We start from the raw sequence: 25,307 nt of genomic DNA, 5'->3' as shown, positions 1-25,307 counted from the left end.
ACTACCCTGGACAACCTAGTCCGGAGGATGTGTAAAGATGAAGTTGGCTGGAACGCCGTTTTATCGGCTATCGTCCAAATCGTCTCGAAGCTACACAGAAGGTGGCGCGTGGACTCGGGGAATGGCTAGTTCAGGCGCAAATAAGAGATGGCCCAAGGGTTCGGAGTCGGCTTCATGGGTCATACCGGTGCCCTGTGGTCGAACTCGATCCTTTTATCGAACAAGTGGCCGCGTGAAGAACAACATGGTATCGTCGCTTTCGCGGCGTCGGTCAACCGGGCGGGTTCCGAGCCCGAGGACGGAAAGGAATCCTCGTCAAGGCTGGGGCAGGCGTATGCACCGCGTCGGCAAGTCCCTCTGTGTGCTGGCGAATAGGCCCTATCGCAGAGAGGTCAATTTGGGGTGCACGCGGCATCATCATTCTTGATACCAGTCATGCAGAGGGAAACAGGCGCGAAGTTGACCCTGCCCACCTTCCGAGGACATAGGGCGTGGTAAGGCCACCTGAAAGGCGGCAATATGCTGGCACGATACCATGGTGTTCTTCTAAAAAAGCGAGTCACGATGTTCGATGCTGCAAGGACACGCAGCTAACCTCGAGGGTGCGTTATGCACTGGCCCCCCTTTGAAGCATTACTTTCTGGTTGTACCGAAGGGAGAATGGGCTTGGCGGCAATGGAAACGGTTTAGCGGGTCGGGGATGCAGTCCTGCCTCCCTCGTTGGAGGTGGCCCCTAACCCCGCACTTCCTGGACAACCCAGGATGTCTGTTGAGCAGATTCCCCCTCCATTGCTTAGGAAGAAAAAATCAGAAGGGTTGTGTACAAGACACGACCGCTCGACGTAAACTACGTAAAACCTCTTAGTGCAATGGGAATCGTAATATCTTATGAACATTAGGTTGTATACATGACACAATAGCGAATTTCAACCAAAAATTATCTTAAACTGTTTTCAGAACAAACATTTTTCTCAATCACCACTGACGACCATACAGATGTTACTTGGACCGCTACCGGCGCAGCCATCGTCTCAAGTCTGTTCAAAAAGCTGCTCTCACGCGCGCGTTTGCGGTTTTGCTTGAAATCATCGTGCGGTTGTCATCAGCATCGGCAGCGTTCAATAGAATTTGTTTAAATTTTTTAGTAGAACAGGTTTGTCGACAGCGAGTTAAAATGAGGAGAAAATTGCATTTCCACAATTCTGCTGTCACCGACGACAGCCACTCAATGATTTTCCGCTTATTTGCTACATACGTCATCTTTGTGAATAATTTACTGCAATAACTGCCAGTCGACGGCCGCCAATGGCCGCAAGACACGATTATGCACAGGAAAAATGAAGCGGTGGGCCAAAAGGTGCGTGCGTTACAGCAATCAGATGTCCGTGTTGGGGATGCATGAATGGAGTTGGTTAGTTCTGAATCTTTTACCAGACGTGAAAGAACTAAAATTTTCAATAGTTTTACGTTGATAATCAATAGTTTTAAAACAATTAACGAATTGGTGGAAAGTTTCCGAATTGATAATAAAATCTCGAAAATTTATCGAAAGATAAAGTCGCTATTAACTTTTGAAATCTTACATGATTTCGTGACGGTCCCCAATTTGGAAATTTTCATTTGGCACCCTGTATCCGAGGCTTCCTCTTAGACGTAGTTTACGTCAAAAAAAACATACATACACACATCCTCCGGGCTAGAAGCAAAACGCAAAGTACACGCTCGGCGGGAGTGAGGGAGGAACGCATTAAGCAATTCAAAGCAGCGAGACTGGCTCTAAACAAGGCCTTAAAAGAAAGCGAGAAAGCCTGCTTCGACAGATTGTGCCAGAGCGCCAATTCGAATCCATGGGGAGACGCCTATAGGGTGGTGATGGCCAAAACCAGAAAAGCACTGGCACCTCCCGAGCGATGTCCAACGAGGCTGAAGACGAAGTCGAAGTCGTGTATGTTAGAATGTTAGATGTTGTGTAGATTAAAGACACTATATGTTTATAGTGTCTTTAGTGTAGATATATGTTAGAGTTTCCATCCCGGGACGAAAGATCACGGGATTTAGGAAAATTCGGGATTTCCCGATTCCCGGGATATTATTTTTGAGATCCCGAAAATCTCGGGATACCCGGGACAAAAAAATCATTTTCATTCTTCAGACTTACTAATAGTGTTTATGCTCACACTACGCCAAGGGGAACTCCCTCACAAAGAAAACACAAGACAAGACTAGAGTTTTCTTTACTCTATGGCGGTCTACTGACTGATACTTCTGCCAGCAACTGCAGCTCTCTTATATTTAAACAACAAGTATCTACAATATATCGCTATAGCTAGCAATATTCCTTGATATTACAAAAGAGCAGAGGTGTGTCTGACACTACCTAGTATTGCACAGAAAATACGCTGCTTGAATGAAAACTTAGAAATGGTCTAAATCTAATATATAGTACAAACAATCAAGCCTACTTCGACGGACAGCCAACTCGTGTTTTCGAACTCGGCGAACATTTGTTCTAGAAACCCTATTTTCCGATACAAACGCAAATACTATTTGCTTTTTGAAGTCAAACCAAGGATCGATTTTTAAATTGAAATTGAATTTAGTTTGAATTTAAATTCTTTTCCATCTGGCCTTTCTAAAATATGAACTTTGCCCTAAACTTAAAAAAAAAAACTTTTTCAAAACATTTTTTTTAAAGAGTCAAACCAAGGATCGAAAATTTCCCGGGATATACAAGAGTTTTTATTCCGAATCCCGGGACAGCAAAAATGGCCGGGAAATGATATGTCGATAATAAATGGGAACGCCAGCTACTGAACTTCTCGTCGGAGTAGGTTAGATCCGCCGTCGGGGACCATCTGAGTAGATCGTGGCGTGCGAATGCACCGGCTCTGCGTTGTCGGGGCACCATTGAACTGAAAGTTATCTCCACCCGGAATCCTTTGATTGACCTCGGCACTCGTCTGGTCACCCTTCGAGACGGGTCGTCGGTTACGGGGGAGCTTCCGACGTCGGGGAACTCCCCGTCGGAGTAGGATTGATCCACCACCGGAAACTAAAAGGCGCAGTGCATGGGAAATCGGTTAATCGGAGTAGGCTAGGTCCATCCCCGAGGACCATTTGAGTAGATCGTGGCGTGCGAATGCACCGGCTTCGGGTTGACGGGGCACCACTGAACCGGAAGCTATCTCCACCCGGAATCTTTGGTCTGACCTCGGCACTCGTCCGGTCACCCGTTGAAGTGACGTAGGACTTGAGCGGATCTATGAACATGCTAACCAGGTAAAAGTGTAGTGTTGGTAATGTAACAGCCTTCCACGGATGCGGGTCGTCGGTATCGGGGGAGCTTCCGCCGCCGGGGGACTCCCCGTCGGAGTATGATATATCCGCCGCAGGGAACTATCTGAGTAGCTTGCGAGTACGTTGAGAGCTAAACGGCTAAAAAAAAATACATACACACATACAGACATCAACTCAATTCGTCGAGCTGAGTCAATTGGTATATATTATATGGGTCTCCGAGCCTTCTATCAAAAGTTCGGTTTTGGTTTTGGAGTGATCCTATTATAGTATAATACGCGAAAGGCAAAAAGATAACGATGTCTGCCCGGCTATCAAAGCACAATGCATGAAATGTCTAGGACTCGGCGTTCTACTCGAAAGAAGGTCATCAACGTCTACTGGGAATCACAACGTTCAAAAGCTGAACTTTTGAATGTTGATTGATATGCTTATGATATGATCGGCGATGATATGGCACGATAAATACTGGAAAATTGAATCTTTAGCCTGTTGCCCAGCAACTCCTATCTCTTTCTCCTGGTGGTGCAAGGCGGGGTACGAGGAATCTTAGGGAAGTTCGAAGAAATAAACCATGGTGGGAACCTTGGCTGTATGAAAGGAAGTGGCGCTTGCTCCTCTCCGGAGATGCAAATCTGATCGAGCGCCAGTCCAATAAAAACATGCGGCTCACAACAGCGTTTATTTCCCATATAAGGGTCGTCTAATAATCGTCCGAATGCCAGCGAGGATAGCCGATTTAGTGGTCCTTGTCAGTTTACACAACCTGTCCATTTTACCCCCTCGTCCCCAATAGTGGAACTACTGTTCGAATCAAAAACTTATTTTGGATATTCAATTCTTACAATAATTCGAGACAGTCAATTTGGCAAGTCCAGATTAAGGTTACTCATATTGCCCTTACTGCACCTAATTATTGGAACGACACTCATTGTATACTGCCGCTAACCGCAAGTCGAGCACATCTGTATATGGAGGCCCATATACAGATGTGCTCGACTTGCGGTTAGCGGCAGTATAGCCTTCACGAGAAACATATTATTGTTGACCACTAAAAACACTTGAATAAGGATTTTTCTAACAATACATTAATTCATTTTTTTTTCATCTTTTAGTCTTCAATGTTTGATTTATTCAACTTAAGTTTTGTTGTTTTGAAACATAAGTCCGTTATTTCTTTCTTTCTGAACCAATCGACAATATCTTAAAGCTGTTAAGAAGAATACGAGTTCAACATCCTAGTGGCCATATTTCTGGAACTCCCATTCCCTGTTATCCAAAGGACAGACTTGTCGTGTCTTTAGCCAACGGGAGATGCAGTGGAAATGGAATGCATGCTGTTTTGAAAAAAAAAAAGGTAAATCAATTTCGATTGTTAATATCAAGAGAGAGTAATTAAACTTATGTTAATTTATTTAATCGAAATCACAATGTCTTGTTGTAAAATTTAGTTTCAAAGTTACTCTAAGGGCCGAATATCTCGTTAATAAAGATTATAATAAGTTTCAAAGTTAACATTATTGAGCAATTATTTCTACAATTTGAATTTGGCGGGCTTATGGCCCATTTCTTCTCCTCTTCTAGAATCTTAAGCTGTGCTTACTCATACGCTTAAACAAGGTTCAAGGCCTAAGCGGATGTGAAGAAATCAACCTTTAGAAATTCTAAATAGAAATAGGACCTACACGATTTGAATTATGTACTTGAAACAGACTCTACTTACATTGCAGACACCCCAGGCCACTGTGCACTCTTCGCTGGTAGCAGAAGCTTGATTAGCCTGGCATTCGATGCATAAATCCATAATATGATTACGACAAATAGCGCAGTTGTCCACAACAATGTCTGTAAAATAATTGAACAACGCAAAGTTAACACAAACCGAACCAGGAAATGGCATAAAAGGTTATATCGTAACATCTACAAGGTCAACATTAAAATACAAATGAAATATGTAACGGAACTAAACTTACCCCAAGCCCACAACGCTACAGCATTCCACTGAGTATAGAAAAAGGAAAAAGATTATTACATATTTTATATTAGAATAATGCGACAATTTTTCTACCTTTTTCACCTCGAACCGCTTCCGCTCTCCGCGACTGCTGCTAGATGTGGGTTGCTCAAACTCTTCCTCATCGATTTCCATCGCAGGACCAGATGTTTAAATTTCCTAGGATAGATATAAAAACTGTAATTATTATCAAAACTACAAAAATGAGAACAAAATGAATTTTAAATCTCACAAAATTCGAAACAAAGATGACGGTGCTTTCTTTTGTTTGTAAGCCGTGCTCGAAATTGCGCTGATGAAGAGCCGAGCCGACGAGGCGAGGAAACAAAAACGGAATGACATGAAAATGTCAGATTATCGCGGCAGCGTCGCGACGCGACGACCTCACCGTCAGGGATGTAACCTGCACGGAAAATTAAGTATATAGGCCTTTTCATATTTATGGCATTGCCGAGACTGCACTTGCACACGGCTAGAAAAAAGTACCTAATTTTAGGTACTTTTTTTCTCTTGCATCTCCCTCCCTCCTCCCTTTGTTGTCATAAAATGAAGAGCAAAACCACTCAACACAGTAAAAAATAAAAAGTAATATCACATCACATATGATGCACATCATCGCCGTCGTAAATATTGTGCTTCCAGTTGAAAACCGAAGTGAGCTCTCGCGACGATTGAGTTTTTCCTTATTTCCTGATGTCGCAACTGCATCGCGACTAGTGCGCATCTATGCCACCGCCGTGTGCCATGATGCGCACTAGTCGCGACGTAGTTGCGACAAAAGGAAACGGGAGAAAACCCGATTGTCGCGAGAGCTCACTTCGGTTTTCAACTGGAAGTACAATATAGTGTTTTATTACATCTGAATGGCGTAACAAAAAGTTGACGTACTTGATATTTTGGTTTCAAATTGAAGCAATGTAATTCATTTTCGACGTAATATTTTCGGTGTAGCTGAAAAAACGACGTAAAAACCGGTCAGAATGAATCCCGCTTGCGGCAGCGGGTTAGGGGTATTCGGATTTTTTTTCTTTCATGCCCAAAAATACATTTTCAGATGCAACAATATCAAATTTTTTATTCAAAACGCATTTTATTGTATTTACAAATAATCTTACCCTAAAATTTTAAATTTTTATTTTTTAATTTTGAATTCAAGACAAAATTTTCAAAACGACTTATCTGCTTTTGTAAACAAAGATTCAAACGACGATTTGACGAATCTGATAGCTCTCCCACGCAAACCAACACCATCAATAGGTAGATGAAGGTTTCCGCTACCTATTGATGGCGTTGGTTTGCGTGGGAGAGCTATCAGATTCGTCAAATCGTCGTTTGAATCTTTGTTTACAAAAGCAGATAAGTCGTTTTGAAAATTTTGTCTTGAATTTATAATTTAAATTTTTCAACTTTTTTTCAATTTAACTTAACCTAAAAAAGAATTAAATTTTTTATTGCCGATTTCACCAATTTGAAGAGTTATGTGTAGATTGTGATTTGCCCGCTTCTTTTTCTCACACCCACTCTCATTTCGGGTTGATCGATTTTTGTTACTGAAATTTACCCAATGATAACCCATTACTCGTTAGTCATATGTAAGCGTGTACACTAAATCAATTCCCGTCAGGATTTGACGTCTATTTGTTTTCAGATTGAGCACTCACACACAAATATTATACACGGAAAATCAAACTTTTTTGAGTGTATTGAGTGTGAGAAAAAGATGACTGTGAGAAAAAAAATCTCGCAGAACTCTTATAAAGTGCAAAAAGCGCAATATATTTTTTATTTTTTTTATTTCTTGATTTTTAGTAGACCTGTGCGCCAATTGGAAATTGATCGACAGCAGCATGATAGATCATTTTCAGACAGCAGCGGCGGCGTCAAAAATTCCGCTGGAAATTCCCCCATGAAGTTCTTCGGAAGTTCCTCCAGGAATTCCTCCGGAAGTTCCTCCAGGAATTCCTCCGGAAGTTCCTCCAGGAATTCCTCCGGAAGTTCCTCCAGGAATTCCTCCGGAAGTTCCACCAGGAATTCCTCCGGAAGTTCCTCCAGGAATTCCTCCGGAAGTTCCTCCAGGAATTCCTCCGGAAGTTCCTCCAGGAATTCCTCCGGAAGTTCCTCCAGGAATTCCTCCGGAAGTTCCTCCAGGAATTCCTCCGGAAGTTCCTCCAGGAATTTCTCCGGAAGTTCCTCCAGGAATTCCTCGGGAAGTTCCTCCAGGAATTCCTCGGGAAGTTCCTCCAAGAATTCCTCTGGAAGTTCCTCCAGGAATCCCTCCGGAAGTTCCTCAAGGAATTCCTCCGGAAGTTCCTCCTCAGATTCCTCCGGAAGTTCCTCCTGGAATTCCTCCGGAAGTTCCTCCTGGAATTCCTCCGGAAGTTCCTCCTGGAATTCCTCCGGAAGTTCCTCCAAGAAATCATCCGAAAGTTACTGCAGGAATTCCTTCAGAAGTTCATTCTGGAGTTCCTCCGCAAGTTGCTTCTGGAGATCCTCCACAAGTTTCTACTGGAGTTCCTCCGGAAGTTCCAAGAAATCATTCGGAAGATTCTGCTAAAATTCCCTCGAAAGTTCCTGCTGGAATTCCTTCGGAAGTTCCTCCTGGAATTTCTCCGGCAGTTCCTCCTGGAGTCCTTTCTGGAGTTCTTTGGAAGTTCCTTCTGAAGTTCCTCCGGAAGTTCCTACTAGAGTTTCTCCACAAGTTTCTTCTACAGTTCCTCCACAAGTTTCTTCTACAGTTCCTCCACAAGTTTCTTTTGGATTTCCTCCGGAAGTTCCTTCTGGAGATCCTCTGGAAGTTCCTTCCTGGAGTTCTCCGGAAATTCTTTCTGGAGTTCCTCCGGAAGTTCCTTCTGGAGTTCTTCCGGAAGTTCCTTCTGGAGTTCCTCCGGAAGTTCCTTCTGGAGTTCCTCCGGAAGTTCCTTCTGGAGTTCCTCCGGAAGTTCCTTCAGGAGTTCCTCAGGAAGTTCCTTCAGGAGTTCCTCAGGAAGTTCCTTCTGGAGTTCCTCCGGAAGTTCCTTCTGGAGTTCCTCCGGAAGTTCCTTCTGGAGTTCCTCCGGAAGTTCCTTCTGGAGTTCCTCCGGAAGTTCCTTCTGGAGTTCCTCCGGAAGTTTCTTCTGGAGTTCCTCCGGAAGTTCCTTCTGGAGTTCCTCCGTAAGTTCCTTCTGGAATTCCTTCTGGAGTTCCTCCGGAAGTTCCTGCGCAAGTTGCTACTGGAGTTCATTCGGAAGTTCCTTCTGGAGTTCCTCTGGAAGTTTCTTCCGGAGTTCAGCCGGAAGTTCCTTCTAGAGTACATCCGGAGGTTCCTTCTGGAGTTCCATTGAAAGTTCCTGCATGAATTAATCCTAGAGTACCTGCAGGAATTACGCCGGAAGTTTCTGCGGGAACTCCTTCAGAATTTCCTTCTGCAATTCCTCCGGAAACTCTATCTGGATGCTCCGAAAGTTTTTTCTGGAATTCCTCCGGAAGCTCCTCCTGGAATTCTTCCGGAAGTTCCTCCTGGAATTCCTCTGGAAGTTCCTTCTGGCTTTCTCCCGGAAGTTCCTCCAAGTTCATCCAAGAAATCATCCGAAAGATACTTCTAAACTTCCTTCGGAAGTTCCTTCTGGAGTTCCTCCGGAAGTTCCTTCTGGAGTTCCTCCGGAAGTTTCTTCTGGAGTTCCTCCGGAAGTTCCTTCTGGAGTTCCTCCGTAAGTTCCTTCTGGAATTCCTTCTGGAGTTCCTCCGGAAGTTCCTGCGCAAGTTGCTACTGGAGTTCATTCGGAAGTTCCTTCTGGAGTTCCTCTGGAAGTTTCTTCCGGAGTTCAGCCGGAAGTTCCTTCTAGAGTACATCCGGAGGTTCCTTCTGGAGTTCCATTGAAAGTTCCTGCATGAATTAATCCTAGAGTACCTGCGGGAATTACGCCGGAAGTTTCTGCTGCAATTCCTTCAGAATTTCCTTCTGCAATTCCTCCGGATGCTCTATCTGGATGTTCCGAAAGTTCCTTCTGAAATTCCTCTGGAAAATCCTCCTGGAAATCCCCCGGAAGTTCCTGCTGGAATTCCTCTGGAAGTTCCTTCTGGCTTTCCTCCGAAAGTTCCTCCAAGTTCCTCCAAGAAATCATCCGAAAGATCCTTCTAAACTTCCTTCGGAAGTTCCTGCTGGAATTCCTTCGGAAGTTCCTGCTGGAATTCCTTCGGAAGTTCCTCCTGGAATTTCTCCGAAGTTACTCCGGAAGTTCCCATAGGAATTCTTCCGGCAGTTTCCATAGGAATTCTCTCCGCAGTTCCTCTAGGAAGTTCCCCTAGGAATTCCTCCGGAAGTTCTCCCTGGAATTCCTCCGGAAGTTCTCCTAGGAACTCTTCCGGAAGTTCCTCTAGGAATTCCCCCAGGAATTCTTCCGGAAGTTCTTTTAGCATTTCCTCCAGGCATTACTTCGCAAATTCCTCCACGAGTTCCTTCTGCGATTATTGAGAAAGTTCCTCCGAAAATTCCTCCACGAGTTCATCCCGAAATTCCTCCAGTAGGTTTTCTTGGAATTCTTCCGAAACTTCCTCCTGGAATTCTTCCGGAAGTTCCTCTTGAAATTCCTCCGAAAGTTCCTCTGAAAGTTCCTCCAGGATTTTTTTCGGGAGTTCTTTTAAAAGTTCTTCCAGAAATTCCAGCAGATGTTTCTCCGGAAGTTGCGCCAGCAGTTCCTTCGGAAGTTCCTCAAGGAATTTCTCCGGAAGTTCCTCCAGGAATTCCTCCGGAAGTTCCTCCAGGAATTCCTCCGGAAGTTTTCCTAGGAATTCCTCCGGAAGTTCCCCTAGGAATTCCTCCGGAAGTTCCCCTAGGAATTCCTCCGGAAGTTCTCCCTGGAATTCCTCCGGAAGTTCTCCTAGGAACTCCTCCGGAGGTTCCTCTAAGTACCTCCGAAAGTTCCCCTAGGAATTCCTCCGGAACTTCTCCCTGGAATTCTTCCAGAAGTTCTCCCTGGAATTCCTCCGGAAGTTCCCCCTGAAATTCCTCCGGAAGATCCCTTAAGAATTACTCTGGAAGTTCCCCTAGAAATTCCTCCGGAAGCTCCCCTAGGAATTCCTCTAGATGTTCCTCCAGGCATTCCTCCGGAAGGGGTTTGCGGGATTGCTGGAGGAGCTTCCGGAAGAATTCCTGCGGGAGTTTCCCAGAGAGTTCCTGAAGGAACTTCCGGAGGAATTCCTGGAGGAACTTCCGCAGAAATTCCTTGAGGAACTTCTGAAGGAACTGCTGGCGCAACTTCCGGAGAAACATCTGCTGGAATTTCTGGAAGAACTTTTAAAAGAACTCCCGAAATAAATCCTTGAGGATCTTTTAGAGGAACTTCCGGAGGAATATCAAGAGGAACTTCCGGAAGAATTCCAGGAGGAACTTTCGAAAAAAATTCCAAGAAAACCTACTAATTTCTGGATGAACTCGTGGAGGAATTTTCGGAGGAACTTTCTCAATAATCGCAGAAGGAACTCGTGGAGGAATTTGCGAAGTAATTCCTTGAGAAACTGCTAAAAGAACTTCCGGAATAATTACTGGCGGAATTTCCGAAAGAGTTCACAGAGGAACTTTCGATGAAAATCCTGGATAAACTCTAGAAGTAATATTTGCAAAAGAAGTTTATAGGGAACACAGTTCAAATTCAAAATTCAAAATGAAAAATTGATAATAAATTTAAAATTTAAAATTTAAAATTTAAAATTTTAAACTTAAAATTCAAAATTTAAAATTAAAAATTTGAATTTTTAAAAATCGATTTACACTTTAAAATTTAAAATATAATATATAAAATTCAAAATTTCAAATATGAAATCAAAAATTTCATAAAATAATATATAAAATTCAAAATTTAAAATGAAAAATTGATATTAAATTTAAAATTTAAAATTTAAAACTTAAAATTTAAAATTGAAACTTTAAATTTTCAAAAATTGATCGACACTTTAAAATTTATAATTAAAAATATAATATTTAAAATTTAAAATTTAAAATTTAAAATTTCAAAAATCGATTTCTCTACTTTAGGCTGTGAACCATTCTACCGATTCGTTAAACTTTTAGTTAAAATTTGACACTTCGATGGTTATTTTCCCATCGTGGTTAAAATTTTACTCCGAAGCCGACCCATTTGAGTTTTGACAGATTGATAGTTATTCGGAACGAAATAGATTTGGCGCCAATTTTCTCGCGAACAAAGTTTAACTATCGAACTTTCAAATCTAACCATGCTCCGGAGCAGGGTTATTTTTAACCAAGGCGAAATAACCATCGAACTGTCAAATTTTAACTAAAAGTTAAACGAATCGGTGGAATGGTTCACAGCCTTAATCACCACCAGAAAATCTTACCATGCAACCTTTGTTTAACACAACACAACTCCGTAGATATTCTTTAAATTCATGATGATCGTTTGTGACAGATTGGTTCCGGAAGTAGTGCAATGGCTCAAAGTTTAATTTGTTAGCGGCCTGCCGTTTTTGCGACCTGCAATTTGTATGAAACGGAGTTACATATTTCGTTCCAGCGGGTAATTTAATGTTTTTGCACAGAAACTTACCTGTAATTCTTCGTTCCACTTTTCTCGTTGGATTATACCCAGCCGATCAACGGGCGAATTTTGACCCTCTTGCGGTCTTCGCTCTGAATGAAAACATTGTTTCGCAGTCATTTATAACAGGATCGGAACAACAATTCCTGTGTGATTGCGGATCTCTTCCAGAATTCGTTTCTTACCAGATATCAAATGGTTCACTTCCACTTAGATTTTCTGTCAATTCAGGAAATAAGTTTGAATTCTTTGCTTTGGTGGTAAACAATTTTCGCCGCACAGAAACTTACCTGAGAATCCAGTGCACGAAGCGGATTATCTGATTAATCAATTTATCCTGATTCCCGATCATGTTTTGATTCAGCTGCGGATTTTGTTAGCCTTTGATTTAAACATAATGCGGCGAATTTTCACTATCAAACAAGCTTCTTCTAGCACCTGACAACTAATGAAAATTTTCGAGCGTCAGTTACTGATGGCGTTGCCGAAGTTTGACACTTGCACCGTTGATGCTGGGTTATATTACATTGCTGATGTAAAATTATTTGCTTCTGTTGGCGAAATCTCGTCGAATGTACGACAAGCATTATGTGCATCTTTTTGAATGTATTCAAATGATTAATTGTGTAGGCAATTTTACGCATATTTGACAGATTTCAAAATAAACTTTTATCGAATACAGTTTACGTTGAACGATGTACACTGAGATCAAATCAACAATATGTTTTATGCGCACAAACTATATACAAGCAAGCCGGCTTCCCTCAACTCGGTTTTATGTGCAGCATTTGAAATATATTTATTGGTAATAGAATTTAAATGCCAAACATTTATGATTTACTTAAATCGCAAGTAAATTTTCAATGCAATGACCAATAATAAATCAAATATCAATACACGCACATGAAATACATTAGCGTTGAAATTAATATTTATTGTTTATAAACCACCAACATGGCGGAGAAGCAAACCAGAATTTGCCTCCAAAATACGACGGACCCACTCAGCGTATAACCAAGTTGGAGCAGAAAAAAGATCTCCAACATCGGAATTTTGGCCCACGTTAATGGAGGTAAGTGGAGAGAACAAAAAAATGGACCTTATTCTATAAACAAACTGCAGACCTTTACAGGAAAAACCACCATCGAGATTATGCTGTTTTATTTCGGCAAATTACACGAAAAGTGCTACACGATTATGGGGTTTCTGATGCAGGAACGACACGAACTCTTGCGCGGCATTACGATTTGCAGTGTGGCATCGGATAACTCTGTTGGGTGAAATAGGCAGTGCGAAACATGGCTCCACCAGAAAAAATCATGGATGTTGCGGTTATGCCACCGCTACCAAAATACGGTGAACCCACGCAGCATTCGAGTGGAGAAATGAAGAAAAACAACATTCCCAACATCCAAAATCTTGGCTCACATTAATGGAGGTAACTGCATATGACAAAGAAATGGACATTTATATTAATAATCTTTACATCATTTACAGAAAAAAACAACACCGAGCGGATGCTATTCTATTCCGGCAAAACACACGCAAAGTGTTACGCAGTGATGGATTTACTGGTGCAGCAGCGCGAAGGCGGTATCACAATTTGCAGCACGGCGAAGAGCTTTGATTGGCGAGACCATCGGATAAATCTTTTGGAATACTCCGGGAAAAATCACTTTCATGATGGTGGTCGTTTTGAACGGATTGGCGCAAATCGGTGTGGATGTGGGCCGATATATACCGACTGCCGCGGGTGGTTTTCGTTAATTAAGAAGACCCATTTTGGCAGCCCCTTCGTTTCCGTCCCCAACGTTCACCACGGAGCGGCACTCCAAATTTGCGTCTAAGTACATGATTAGATCGTAATATTTTATTTACTACGCAGAAGTTCTTGTAAATGTCCGAAGTATAAATAAATATTTCTTTGTATTTCTTGTTTTTTCACAAATTATTTACAATAACCCATAATTAGATCGGATTGGCTTTGAAAACAACTCACATGATTATTATTATGACTGCACATAAAACATATTAATCTAATGCTATAATAAATATTCTAATTGCATTTGAATTCTGTTAGTGCGTGCACATAAAATATACGAGTAGCAGAGTTTCTCATTCTATGTGCAAGACTAATATAATACATGTGCAAAGCTTGATTGCAAAAATATATGTGCAGTGCACATAAATTCTAGATGGAGAATTATCTCAGTGTAATAAAACATTGATACGATACAAAATGGCGTCAGAGAGCTTATTACATATCTTTTTTAGGTACGTTTCTGAAAATTACGTTTCGGCATATTAATATTTTTTTTGCTAGGACATTAAAGTGTGAGAACCCAACTTTGAGTAATCTCATGTTTACAAAAGTTGAGTGAGATTTACCTAACTTTTGGTTAGTTTCTATTTAAAATTAGGTATATTTTACTTAATATTAAGTGAATTTTACTTAATTTCAAGAAAAAATTACTTAATTTTGGGTTCCCACACTAAACCCCCGATTTGAGTGAAAACTACCTAATATTAGGTATTTTTTTTTCTAACCGTGCAGTTGGATTAAACTCAAATGGCACTTAAAAGTGACAGTACACGTAAAAAAATAACCTTATAGGGTATCTGGTTCCTATATCAATAACAATAAGGCAATGCGCATATGAAATGCATTGATTTCTCACCCAATAATAAAGAAACATGAGAATAATTATGCTCGGCTCATGTAATTTTTAATTGAAAACAATTTGGTAACTTCAAAAATGAAATTTTCACTAATTTTCATCACATTATAGAAGTATTTAGCTAAAAAACATCATCACCGCCATGCATCTATTTCAATAACATTCAAAAACAGTTAATCCTATGCCTGTACCTATATCAATAATACTGTTTCCAACATAAAATACGCACACTATAACTTGTGTGTATACGTAACGATATGATTGCAGTGATGCCGAATTCTTCAATGTTCTGTATTTGAGTTGAAATATAATTACAAAATTGCTGTTTTTGTTGCAGTTTTCGATCTTATCAGTTCAATTTTGTGTTTGTCATAATTTATCTTTTCGATATAATTTATTTTACAAACATAAGAGTTGAATTTCACAGTGAAAGTTTATTCAAGCGCTTTGAAATAAAAATCTAGTTCGGCAACCCTTGACAGTACTGCAAGTGATGTGAACAGTTTGGAATACGGACAAGGATAATTTAGACGTTGTTCGAAATAAACCTATATCAAACTATAGGAAATCGCGTTGGTTTTTAAAATAAAATTATATTCATAGTGAAAATGTGATGTGCTTTATGTGCTGTGAAGTGAATTTTGAAGGGATAGAATTGTTTTAGCTTGAAATTGAGTGGAAAACAACGGCGTGAAAACAGATGAATCTGCTAGTAGCAATCAAGCAGTGCATCAAACCATCAGTTCAGAGGTAGGAAAATGCAAATAAAAGTGCTTTATAATTTTAACTTTGAATAATCTGATTCTTGTGAATTAAAACATTACTTAAACAAAACCTTGAATAATATTCCAAGCATTCAAGAATGTGTTTCATCCATTATTGTGTACATACGATGTGAGAAATTGTAAATAAATTGATTTTTTATTTGGTTTATAGACGGTTGGGATTAATATACGGGCTGTTATTAATATGGGAACAGATACCCTATGTTATGACAAAAAAACATTCGAAAATACTTATACTCTTCATCATGCCACCTAATGAATGATCCAATATCAAAAAGCTAATAACATTCATAAGTTAATGAAAAGTATAAGTTTCGGAATGTATGTGAATGCGATGTATAAGTTTTTTCTTATACATATCATTGAGCGCCTGCTTTGGCAAAAAAGTATTAGTATTTGCTGAAGGAACTCAAGGAGGATTTTAAGCAGGAACTCGAGATGAAAACAAAAAAATCTAGAAATAATTCCAAAAGGATTTGCTGGAAGAATCGCATGAGGAATTGCTGAAAGACTCGCCAAAGGGTCTTCTTGGGGAACTGCAGGACGGGTTCTTGGAGGAACTTCAGAAGAAATTTGTACGAAAAATTGCAGGAAGAATTCTAGGAAAATTGCTGGAAGAAACTCCTGGAGAAATTCTTGGAAGAGCTCCTGGAAGAACTATTAGAGGAACTCCTGGAGAAATTCATGAAGGAAATCGTGAAGAAATTTCTGAAGGAAATCTTGGAGGAACTTCTGGAGTTTCTTTAAGGAACTGATGGAAGAATTATCCCGGTGTCCTCCTTAGCCTAGCGGTACGATGCGCGGCTATAAAGAAAGACCATCCTGAGGGTGGCTGGGTTCGATTCCCGGTGCCGGTCTAGGCAATTTTCGGTTTGAAAATTGTCTCGACTTCCCTGGGCATAAAAGTATGATCGTGTTAGCCTCATGATATACGAATACAAAAATGGTAACTTGACTTTGAAACCTCACAGTTAATAACTGTGGAAGTACTGAATGAACACTAAGCAGCGAGGCTGCTATGTCCCAGTGGGGATGTAATGGCAATGAAGAAGAAGAAGAAGATGTTATCCCTTCTTTAAAAGTAGGTGGTTTCATTGACGAATACGTCAATGGTGGTTTCCCGTGTCGGTGTTGGAATATTGTGGATATGATTCTATTTAGAAATAGACATTTTGCCTAGACTTGTAGATATTTACTCGTTTAATAAAAGCAAATGACTTGAATGATATTATCCAATTGTAGATATGATTTAATTTTTGAAATGAAGTCTGCGTCTGGAATGAGACGAAAAAATATGATATCCATTCGTCAACAGTTTGTTTGGTATTAGACAAATATGATATTTTTTGTATCCACCTTTCAGAAAATTGTCTATATGTTAAACAATCCATTGTATGAAAATAATTATACCGCAATTCCCTTCATTACTAAATAATGCCAAATCCACGTGATGCAAAATTACCTTCGTTATACCATTTTTTTTACTTTTTGGCCACCAATAATAATTGGAATTTCCAGTTTTACTATTTCTGGAGAATGGTATATTCTGGCAAATTACATTCTAGCAAACGGTCTTTTCTGGAGAATGGCTTTCTGGCATATGGTCCATTCTGGCATATGGGTTTCTGGCAAATGGTTTTCTGGCAAATGTCATACAATCTTTCGGATGCTTGATTTGTCCAATCTCCACATGTGCTTTACTGTTGTATATCCACAGTCAAGCGAGCGCTCATTGTTTATTAAACGAGATGATCGCACTCCATTCCCCCAACATCGGGCTGGGCGGACTGATATAGAATGCGAATCAATCGCACTCTGCTATGCCAAAGGCTTGCTAGTCAGACGACTAACGACGGTGAAAGACCGACACTTGATTACAATTAATTGCATATTATTCGGCAACTCGTCACTTTTAAGTTTAATTTTCCAAATGAGACAGACCCTAACTATATGTAGTCCACTTTTCTAAAGAACCCACATTATTCGACGATAGGAAACTGGATGTAAAGAGCCCCGCACATAGCATACGTTTGCGTTGCGTTTGGCAGTTTTCCCACGAGAAATGTGTCAAACGCAACGCAAACGTATCCTATGTGCGGGGCTCTTAAGAATTTCAATCAAATGCCTTATGGGCCAAACACAATTGATACGTTTGCGTGCGTTTTGACAGTTTTCCCATGAGAAAACTGTCAAAACGCACGCAAACGTATCAATTGTGTTTGGCCTATTAGGGGTTAGGGGTAGTTAAGATAATTATTGTTGCTTTGATTGGCTTTTTTCGGTTATTTTTCAACGAAAAAAGTCAATCAAAGCAACAATAAGTTTCCACGGTGTTTAAATACTGAGGAAAATGGACGTATGATTTTCAATCAATGCCTTATGAAAATTTGCCACAAAGAATCGGTATGAATTTCAATATGTTGCCTTATGCATGATGATTTTTCATGGACGTTGGGGTTGGGAGGCCGGTATGTAGACCACACGCCCATCGACGCTTGAATACAAGGTTACGGCGTATAAGAAGCACTGTTGGTCGAAGATTCATAAGGCACCAGTTATGAATTTCGATTGTCCAGTTCGCTGGGTAAATCCCAGTCAGTAGTTATGATAATTGTTCAGAGCGGAGCAGAATAGATACGTTTGCGTGCGTTAAAACTGTCAAAACGCACGCAAACGTATCCATTCTGCACAGCTCTTTACAGTGTGCTACAAGAAGGTGAGGGGCTTTTGGAAACCGTTTTTTCGCGTTACGTTATATTTGAGAAGACCCTTATACCATTTCATATCCATGAATGCAGCTTTCCAAGCTCGGTAATGGCGGCTTGTCGATGTGTAAAAATTATTCGGTCACTGTACTTTTTGACACTAGCTGGAGGAAAAATCTTCGGACATGGCCTTTTATCCCTTTCCCTCATCCAGGAACACCACTGAGTTTTCTTCTAGATGTGTAAAAGTACAGTGACCGTTTGATTTTTACACACCGGCAAGCCGCCATTACCTAACGTGGAAAGCTGAATACTTTATCCGGCCTACCGATAACTACCGATTTTCATAGACTCAAGCTACCGATGTTTATCAAAATATAATCTGGTCACCCTGGCCTTAACAGGCCTTAACTGTTACGCTTACCTGCCTGGTACAGCCCTGGTACACTGTCATTAAACGTCAAAAGTGATTTTTTCTGGTGGCATCGATCGGCATTTAGAAAAGTTTGTTTTTCGGAAAATTTTGTGATAAAATAAATTGCATGTTCAGTAAATTCCTTGTTCATGTGCGATAGGGTTTATTAAACTGCTCTTCGAGAAACACAGTGGCGGTACGTTATGCCAGTGAAGCAGAAGTTTTGATTTTAGACCGTAGCCTGATCCAACGATTTGGTTTCCTTTTTCGACTTTATCCCCTTGGAAAGAAGTGCGAAATTATGTGCGATCCACTGCGGCGGGTGTCGAAAATAAGATGTCTACACCTGTAAAGCGTAAAATTACACTCGAGCTAAACCCAAACAAAAAAGTTCTCCCCAAAGATCGGCCCAGCGTGTTCCAGCGGCTCGGTACCAAAAAATTCCAATCGACGCTCATCAGCGGAAGCGGACCCGTGAAACTACATACGGAACAAGATTCGGTAAGTAAAATGTAAATACTTGACCTAAGTATAAGTCCTGTAAATGGTAGGCTGTCCTTACAAACAAATTTACTTATAAACAATTACAAGATTAGGTAAGATTCACAATTATTATTTGTAATGGTATGAGAAAAGTTTTTTTTTTCGACGTAGGACTACGTCTTTGTTTGCGATACGGATCCCCTCATCCACATTTCAAAAATTTGGAAAAAATAGTCATAAGAAAATGATAGGGTTTGATTCAATGCGATAATTATATACAGATATTCCTGAGTTTGTGATCAATCGATTTCAAGTTTATCTAGGATTTAAAATCACTATTGAAATCAAATAACTTTTTTCAGTAAACTATTGATTTAAAACACTTTTTGTTCCTACAATTAGTAAATTATCCCATGATTTCATTCCGTAGAAGGCCCTATTCGCAGCAGCAATACGTCTTTTCACTTCACGGGAAACGTCATTGTCACATGTCACAAGTGTTCCAAGCTAAACAAATTCTTCAACAACTTCAAACAAATACCCATCAAACACCACTTCAGCACCAACACAACTGGGACTTCCTTTTTCTCTACCTGCCGCCATGTACTTTGTCTTGGTAGAGTTAATGGTTAAGCCTATCCTCGGTGTCTCTCTATCCAGTGAGACAAGAGCCTCCACTACTGTGATGATAGTGTCGTTCCTCTGCACGCCAGATCTCCTCGAGTGCAGTGTTGAACAATAAATTCGAAACCCCTGCTTCAATCCGTCTAAGGTCACAAACGAGTTTGACACTTCGTCTGCAATCCGAATACTTGATTTCGAGCCATCTAGCGTTACATGTATCAATCTAATCAGTTTCGTCGAAGAACCATGTTCGGACATTATCTGCCACAGCTCATTTCTTTTCACTGAATCGTACGTTGCTTTGAAATCAATGAACAGATGGTAAGTCTGCAAGTTGTACTCCAAGAATTTATCAAGGATCCGCAGGCTAAACATCTGATCCGTCGTTGATCAGCCCTTACTAAAACCTGCCTGGTATTCACCGACAAAGAACTCCTCGTACGGTCTAAGCCTGTTAAATAGGATATGCGACATAATTGTGTACGTCGAGTTCCGAAGGGTGATCCCTCTGTAATTGACACACTCTAGTCTGTGCCCTTTCTTATAGATTGGGCATATGAGGCCATCCAACCAGCCGGCAAGCAGTTCTTCATCCTCCTATATTTTCTGGATAATATGATGGATCGATTGAGCTGCTCACTTCCTTGTTTGAGAAGCTCAACCGGGATCTCGTCCTTCCCAGCAGCTCTACTGTTTTTCAGCTCGTTTAGAGCCTTCTTTATGTTGTCCAGCGTTGGTGGTTCCACAGCTCGACCGTCGCCGACTATGTCCATCCTGCTCCTCAATACACCTTTATTTTCACCGTTCAACAAATCTTCGAAGTGCTCCTTCCATCTGGCTGCCGCCATAGTCTTGTCTGTCAGAAAATTTCCCTGTGCGATGAAGAGTAAAAAAATTGTTTTTTACCGAATTATTTTAAAAAAAGCTATATTGGTTAGTGAAGTATCTCTGTTTTCAGCCGACACTGTATTTTTTTCATCGAATTCGAACCACCGCCCTGTTATACAAGGATTTTGTAACTACGTTCAAAATTAGCCACGAATGTAGCTTTATAACATAGTTAAAACATGTTGACTGATGCAGCTGTAACAAGATCGGCTGGAATTGGTGAAGGCGTGGTGAAGTGTGTTGACAATGACGGTTGCGTGAGAGGCATCACCTTCACAGACGTGTTGTACATGCCAAACTTGGACATTAGTTTGTTATCAGTGCGAAAGATAGCGCAAAAGGGATTGAAGGTGGATTTTGGTGCGTCGAAGTGAACAGTGAGAAGGCGGAAGGAAAAGTGGTTGTAGTAGCAGTGTTGAATGGAAATTTGTTCGAGCTCAGAGTGGCACAGGATGCTCGACTCGGCAAGGAGGCTCGGCATTCCGAAAGCTGTCAGCACACTTGGCACATGCAGTTCGGTCACCGATACTTGGCGGTTTTGCAACGCATCGAGACTGAGGAGCTCAGCAATTGTTTCCAGGTGAAGGACTGTGGAATTAGGCAAGTCTGTGCGCACTGCCTGCAAGGTAAATTTTCTCGTATCCCTTATCCCAAGATGACCAGTTATATATCAAGCCGTATTTTGGACCTGGTGCACACAGATGTGTGCGGTCCGATGAAACGTGTCACAACCGGGGCTTGTCACTACTTGATGATCCTAATCGACGATTACAGTCGTCTGTCTGCTGAGAGAGAAATCCGAAGCGGCCGGATGCATATTAAAAGCACAGACAAACAGACGTAACACAAGAAAAATTACCATCGACCATGACTTCAACGATCAATTTGAACTTGATTGATTGCGCGTTTCACAACTAGAGGCGCTAGCGTCGTAATCCTTCGAGTTTGACATTTCACACCAGCGCCTTCTGGGGACGATGTCATACGAAACATTGTTTCGTGTGTCATGCTCGCAAGGTGGTGGTAGAGGAGATGAGCGATAGGTTTTTAAGGAAAATGTTCAAGCTGTTACGTCTGTTTGTCTGTGTTAAAAGGTTCGTGGCACACGTGAAGACAAATTTCGGAAGAGCAGCTTGTATTATTAGATCCGACGGTGGAGCATGTAAATCAGAAGCTCAAGGGTTACTATGTTCAAGAGGGAATTTAAGGTCAGTACACGGCTGCCTACTCCCCCCAGCAGAATGGGGTGGCGGAGCGGTAGAACCGCAGCCTCCAGGAAATGGCAACGTGCATGTTGCTCAACGCTGGCCTCGACAAACAATACTGGGGTGAGGCGGTCATGACTGCGGGCTACATTCAAAATCGTCTTCCGTCGCGGTCTGTTGACAATACGCCGTTTGAGCTGTGGTTCGGGAGGAGACCATCGCTGAGGCATTTTCGGGTGTTTGGAAGTGTTGCCTACGTCCACATCCCAGACGTCAAACGTGGAAAGTTGGATGCGAAGGCTCAGAAACTGTTACACGTCAGCTATTGTGAAAATCGCAAGGCTTATAAATTTCTCGATCTGGAGACCAACGAGATTACTATAAGCCGAGATGCTCGATTTGTGGAGCAGCATTTCGGATCCACAAAGGTGGATCGTTCGGGCGATGGAAGGAGTGAAGAATGTGTGGCACTCGACTGGGGAAACAACCAAGGGGAGGTTCAAGAGGATCAAGTAAAGACACAGCAGGTTCAGGAGGAGCATCAGGAGTCTGGCGAAGAGTTTTTCGGTTGGGATATCGAGGAACAAGTTCATGCCGACCAAGAAGTTCAAGAACAGAGCCAGAGACCTATTCGGGCTTCGAGAGGTGTGCTCCCGGAGCATCTGCGAGATTATGTGGTAGACGTTGCAATGGCTGTCGAACAAGAACCTATAAGTTATGAAGATGCGGTGACAGGTGCCGAGCAACGGTTGTGGAAGTCAGCTATGAAGGAGCAATATGATTCGCTTATTCAGAACAGGACTTGGAAACTTGTGAAGCAGAAGAGTGGCAAGGAAGACAGCAATGGCAATGTAGCCCGATATAAAGCTCGCCTAGTGGCACAGGGGTTCTCACAACGCCCGACTATGATGTAGACTATGATGCGGTTTTCGCACCAGTTGCATCCCAGAATACTCTACGCGTTCTGCTTACTGTAGCAGGGTATCATCGAATGAACGTACATCATATTGACGTGAAGTCAGCGTACCTCAACGGGCAACTACGAGAAAACATATACATGCAGCAGCCCAAAGGTTTTGTACAAGTCGGCAAGCAAAAACTGATGGTGACGAAATGAAGCGAATCGAGGAAGAGTTGTCGAAAAGGATGAAGATTTCATCGCTTGGAGGAATAGCATATTTTTGGGTACACGAGTTACCAAAGACAACGAAGGATTCTATATATTGTGATATTGTGTATCGGATATTGTGATGCAGATTGGGCTAGCGATAGCTCAGACCGAAAATCAAATACAGGGTACATCTATCAAATCGGGTATGCGACGGTATGCTGGGCTAGCCGAAAACAAGTGAACGTTTCCCTATCGAGCATGGAAGCTGAATACATCGCGCTGTCTGAAGCTATCAAGGCGGTTGTTTGGTTGCGGCGGCTGTTAGCGGAAATGGATACAAAACATCGTGATGCGACCATTATCTACGAGGACAATACCAGTTGCATCAGTTTCGTAGAAGTCGAGCGCAAATCGACATTGTCCAAGCACATCGACACGAGAATGCATTACACAAAGGATTTGGTTAAAAAGGGTGTTATCTCGCTGAAGTACTGTGTGACGGAGTCTATGGTTGTGGACGTTCTAACCAAGCCGGTTGGAAGCGTGAAGCTGAAACGATTTTCAGCCGCAATGGGATTGACAAAGGAGGCGGATCGTACCGCAGGTGGTGTGTAGTTTCAATATCGAGGAGGAGTGTTGGTGGGGCGATAATTGTATACGCCACCACTGCGATATCAATGTGGTATTGATAAATAAATAAATACAGAACTTTCGATTCAGTGTAGAATCTTCATCCGCGTTGCAATAAAAGTTGTATTCAGATCGAGCTCCGTGCGTTTGTATAGTACAGCGATTCTCAACCTTTTTCTTGAGAGGTACCCCTCCAAACTTTCGCATTAATTGAGGTACCCCCTCTTGAAAGCAGGCTTCCAAGCCTTTTGAAAGAATAATTCCGAGCCCTTTGGATGGAGCCTTCCGAGCCTGTTGAAAGATGCTTCTGAATCTCTTGACTGAATCTCCTTTGTGACAAGAGGCTTCCGAGCCTTTTGAATGGCGGCTTTCGAGCCACTTAAAAGGAGGCTTCCTTTGCATCTTGAAATGAATCTTCTGAGCCTCTTGGATGAATGCTTCCAAGCCTCTTGAAAGAAGAATTTCGAGCTTCTCGAAGAGAGGCCTCCGAGCCTTTTGAAAGGAGGCTCCCGTTTCACTTGAAAGTAGGTTTTCGAGCCTCTTAAAAGAAGCCTTCCGAGCTTTTTGCAAGTTGGCTTCCGGTACTTTTTTTTAGGGGGTTGAGCCTCTCGAAGGAAGCTTCTTGAAGGTAGGCTTCCGCACCTCTTTATAAGATGCTTTTGAGCGTTTTGTAAAAAGGCTTTCGAGCCACTTGAAAGGAGTCTTCTTTGCATCTTGAAAGTACGCTTCTGGGCTTCTTGAAAGTATGCTTATAAGCCTCTTGAACGAAGAATTCCGATCTTCTTGAAGGGAGGCTTCCGAGGCTTTTGAAAAGAGGCCTCCGATTCACTTGAAAGTAAGCTTTCGAGCATCATGGAGGCTTCCGGGCGTTTTTTCGAGCCTTTTGAAAATAGGCTCCTGAGCCTCTTGAAAAAGCTTTCCGAACCTTTTGAAAATAACCTTTCGAGCCTCTTGAAAGGAGGCTTCCGAGCGTTTTGTAAGAAGGCTTCCGACTTTCTTGAAAGGAGCCTTTCGAGCTTTTTAAAACAAGGCTTCCAGCCCTGTTAAAACGAGACTTTCAAGCCTCTTGGAAGGAGACTTCCAAGCCTCGTGAGAGGAGACTTCCGAACCGTTTGAAAGAAGGCTTCTGAACATCTTGAAAGGAGGTCTTCGAACTGCTTGGAAAACGGCCTTCGAGAAGCGTAGAAGGATGCTTCTAATCCTCTTGCAACGAAGCAACCTAGCTTCTGTGAAAAAAGCCTCCATGCTTCTCAAACGAAGGCTTCTGAACCTTCAGATTCTAGATTTCAGTTCAAAAGCATAGGGTAAAGGATGTATTTTGGACCACCCTTACCGGGGCTCTTATTTTGGACCACCAAGAATAATTTGCACTCTGTGGTCCAAAATATGAGCCGTAGAACTGGTGGTCCAAAATACGTCCCTTACCCTGTTCCTAACATATTATTCAACATTTTGTTTAGATCAGGTAGATTGCATTGAAGATTTTTCAAATTTTCTCATTCGGCGTTTTGTCCGTATGATCTTTTGTTCCGTAGCCCTTCATACACTGTGCTGATTGAGGAGGGCAGGATTCAATTGGCTTTGATTTACTGATCACCATGCATATTACGTACAAGACAAAGTTTTGAAATAAAAAAAACACAATTATCAAAACTTCATCAAAAAGTTTCGATTGGAATTTAATACGTCCGCCATTACGCATTTTTTCCGAGGTACCCCCTAGGGCCAACGTAGGTACCCCCAGGGATACATGTACCCCAGGTTGAGAACCGCTGTATAGTAGAAGCATAAGCTCTAGAATGCTAGTGGCGCACACCCCCCTGAAATGAGATGTAGTTCTTGAAGCCGTCTACCGATTGGGTGGCGCTAGTGTTGCCTTTCCTATTTTAAGCTCCGTTCATACCGTCGCGAGAGCATTGGCGATTGGCGCTTTAAGGTG

General features: G+C 41.7%; 2 protein-coding genes and 1 pseudogene across 2 annotated transcripts in view; 1 reads left to right on the top strand and 2 right to left on the bottom strand.

Annotated features, from left to right (window-relative positions):
• Window positions 1–25,307, bottom strand: part of LOC134205616 (beta-1,4-mannosyltransferase egh) — a 435,947-nt gene that overhangs the window by 118,484 nt on the left and 292,156 nt on the right. The window lies entirely within an intron of this gene.
• LOC134209161 (RING-box protein 1A) lies at window positions 4,364–5,698 on the bottom strand. The gene is made up of 5 exons (XM_062685146.1): window positions 5,544–5,698; window positions 5,366–5,470; window positions 5,271–5,298; window positions 5,021–5,142; window positions 4,364–4,634 (listed from the first exon to the last, which is right to left on the bottom strand). Exons 2-5 carry the CDS (start codon window positions 5,444–5,446, stop codon window positions 4,536–4,538), a joined length of 330 nt encoding a protein of 109 aa, XP_062541130.1. The 5' UTR covers window positions 5,447–5,470; window positions 5,544–5,698; the 3' UTR covers window positions 4,364–4,535.
• The window catches only part of LOC134205612 (fl(2)d-associated complex component-like), a 29,894-nt pseudogene continuing 23,061 nt past the window's right edge, over window positions 18,475–25,307 (top strand).

Source organism: Armigeres subalbatus, chromosome 1 (assembly GCF_024139115.2).
Source record: "Armigeres subalbatus isolate Guangzhou_Male chromosome 1, GZ_Asu_2, whole genome shotgun sequence".
NCBI lineage: Eukaryota > Metazoa > Arthropoda > Insecta > Diptera > Culicidae > Armigeres > Armigeres subalbatus.
Note: the sequence above shows the minus strand (reverse complement) of the source record. Positions and strands in the feature narration are given on the sequence as shown.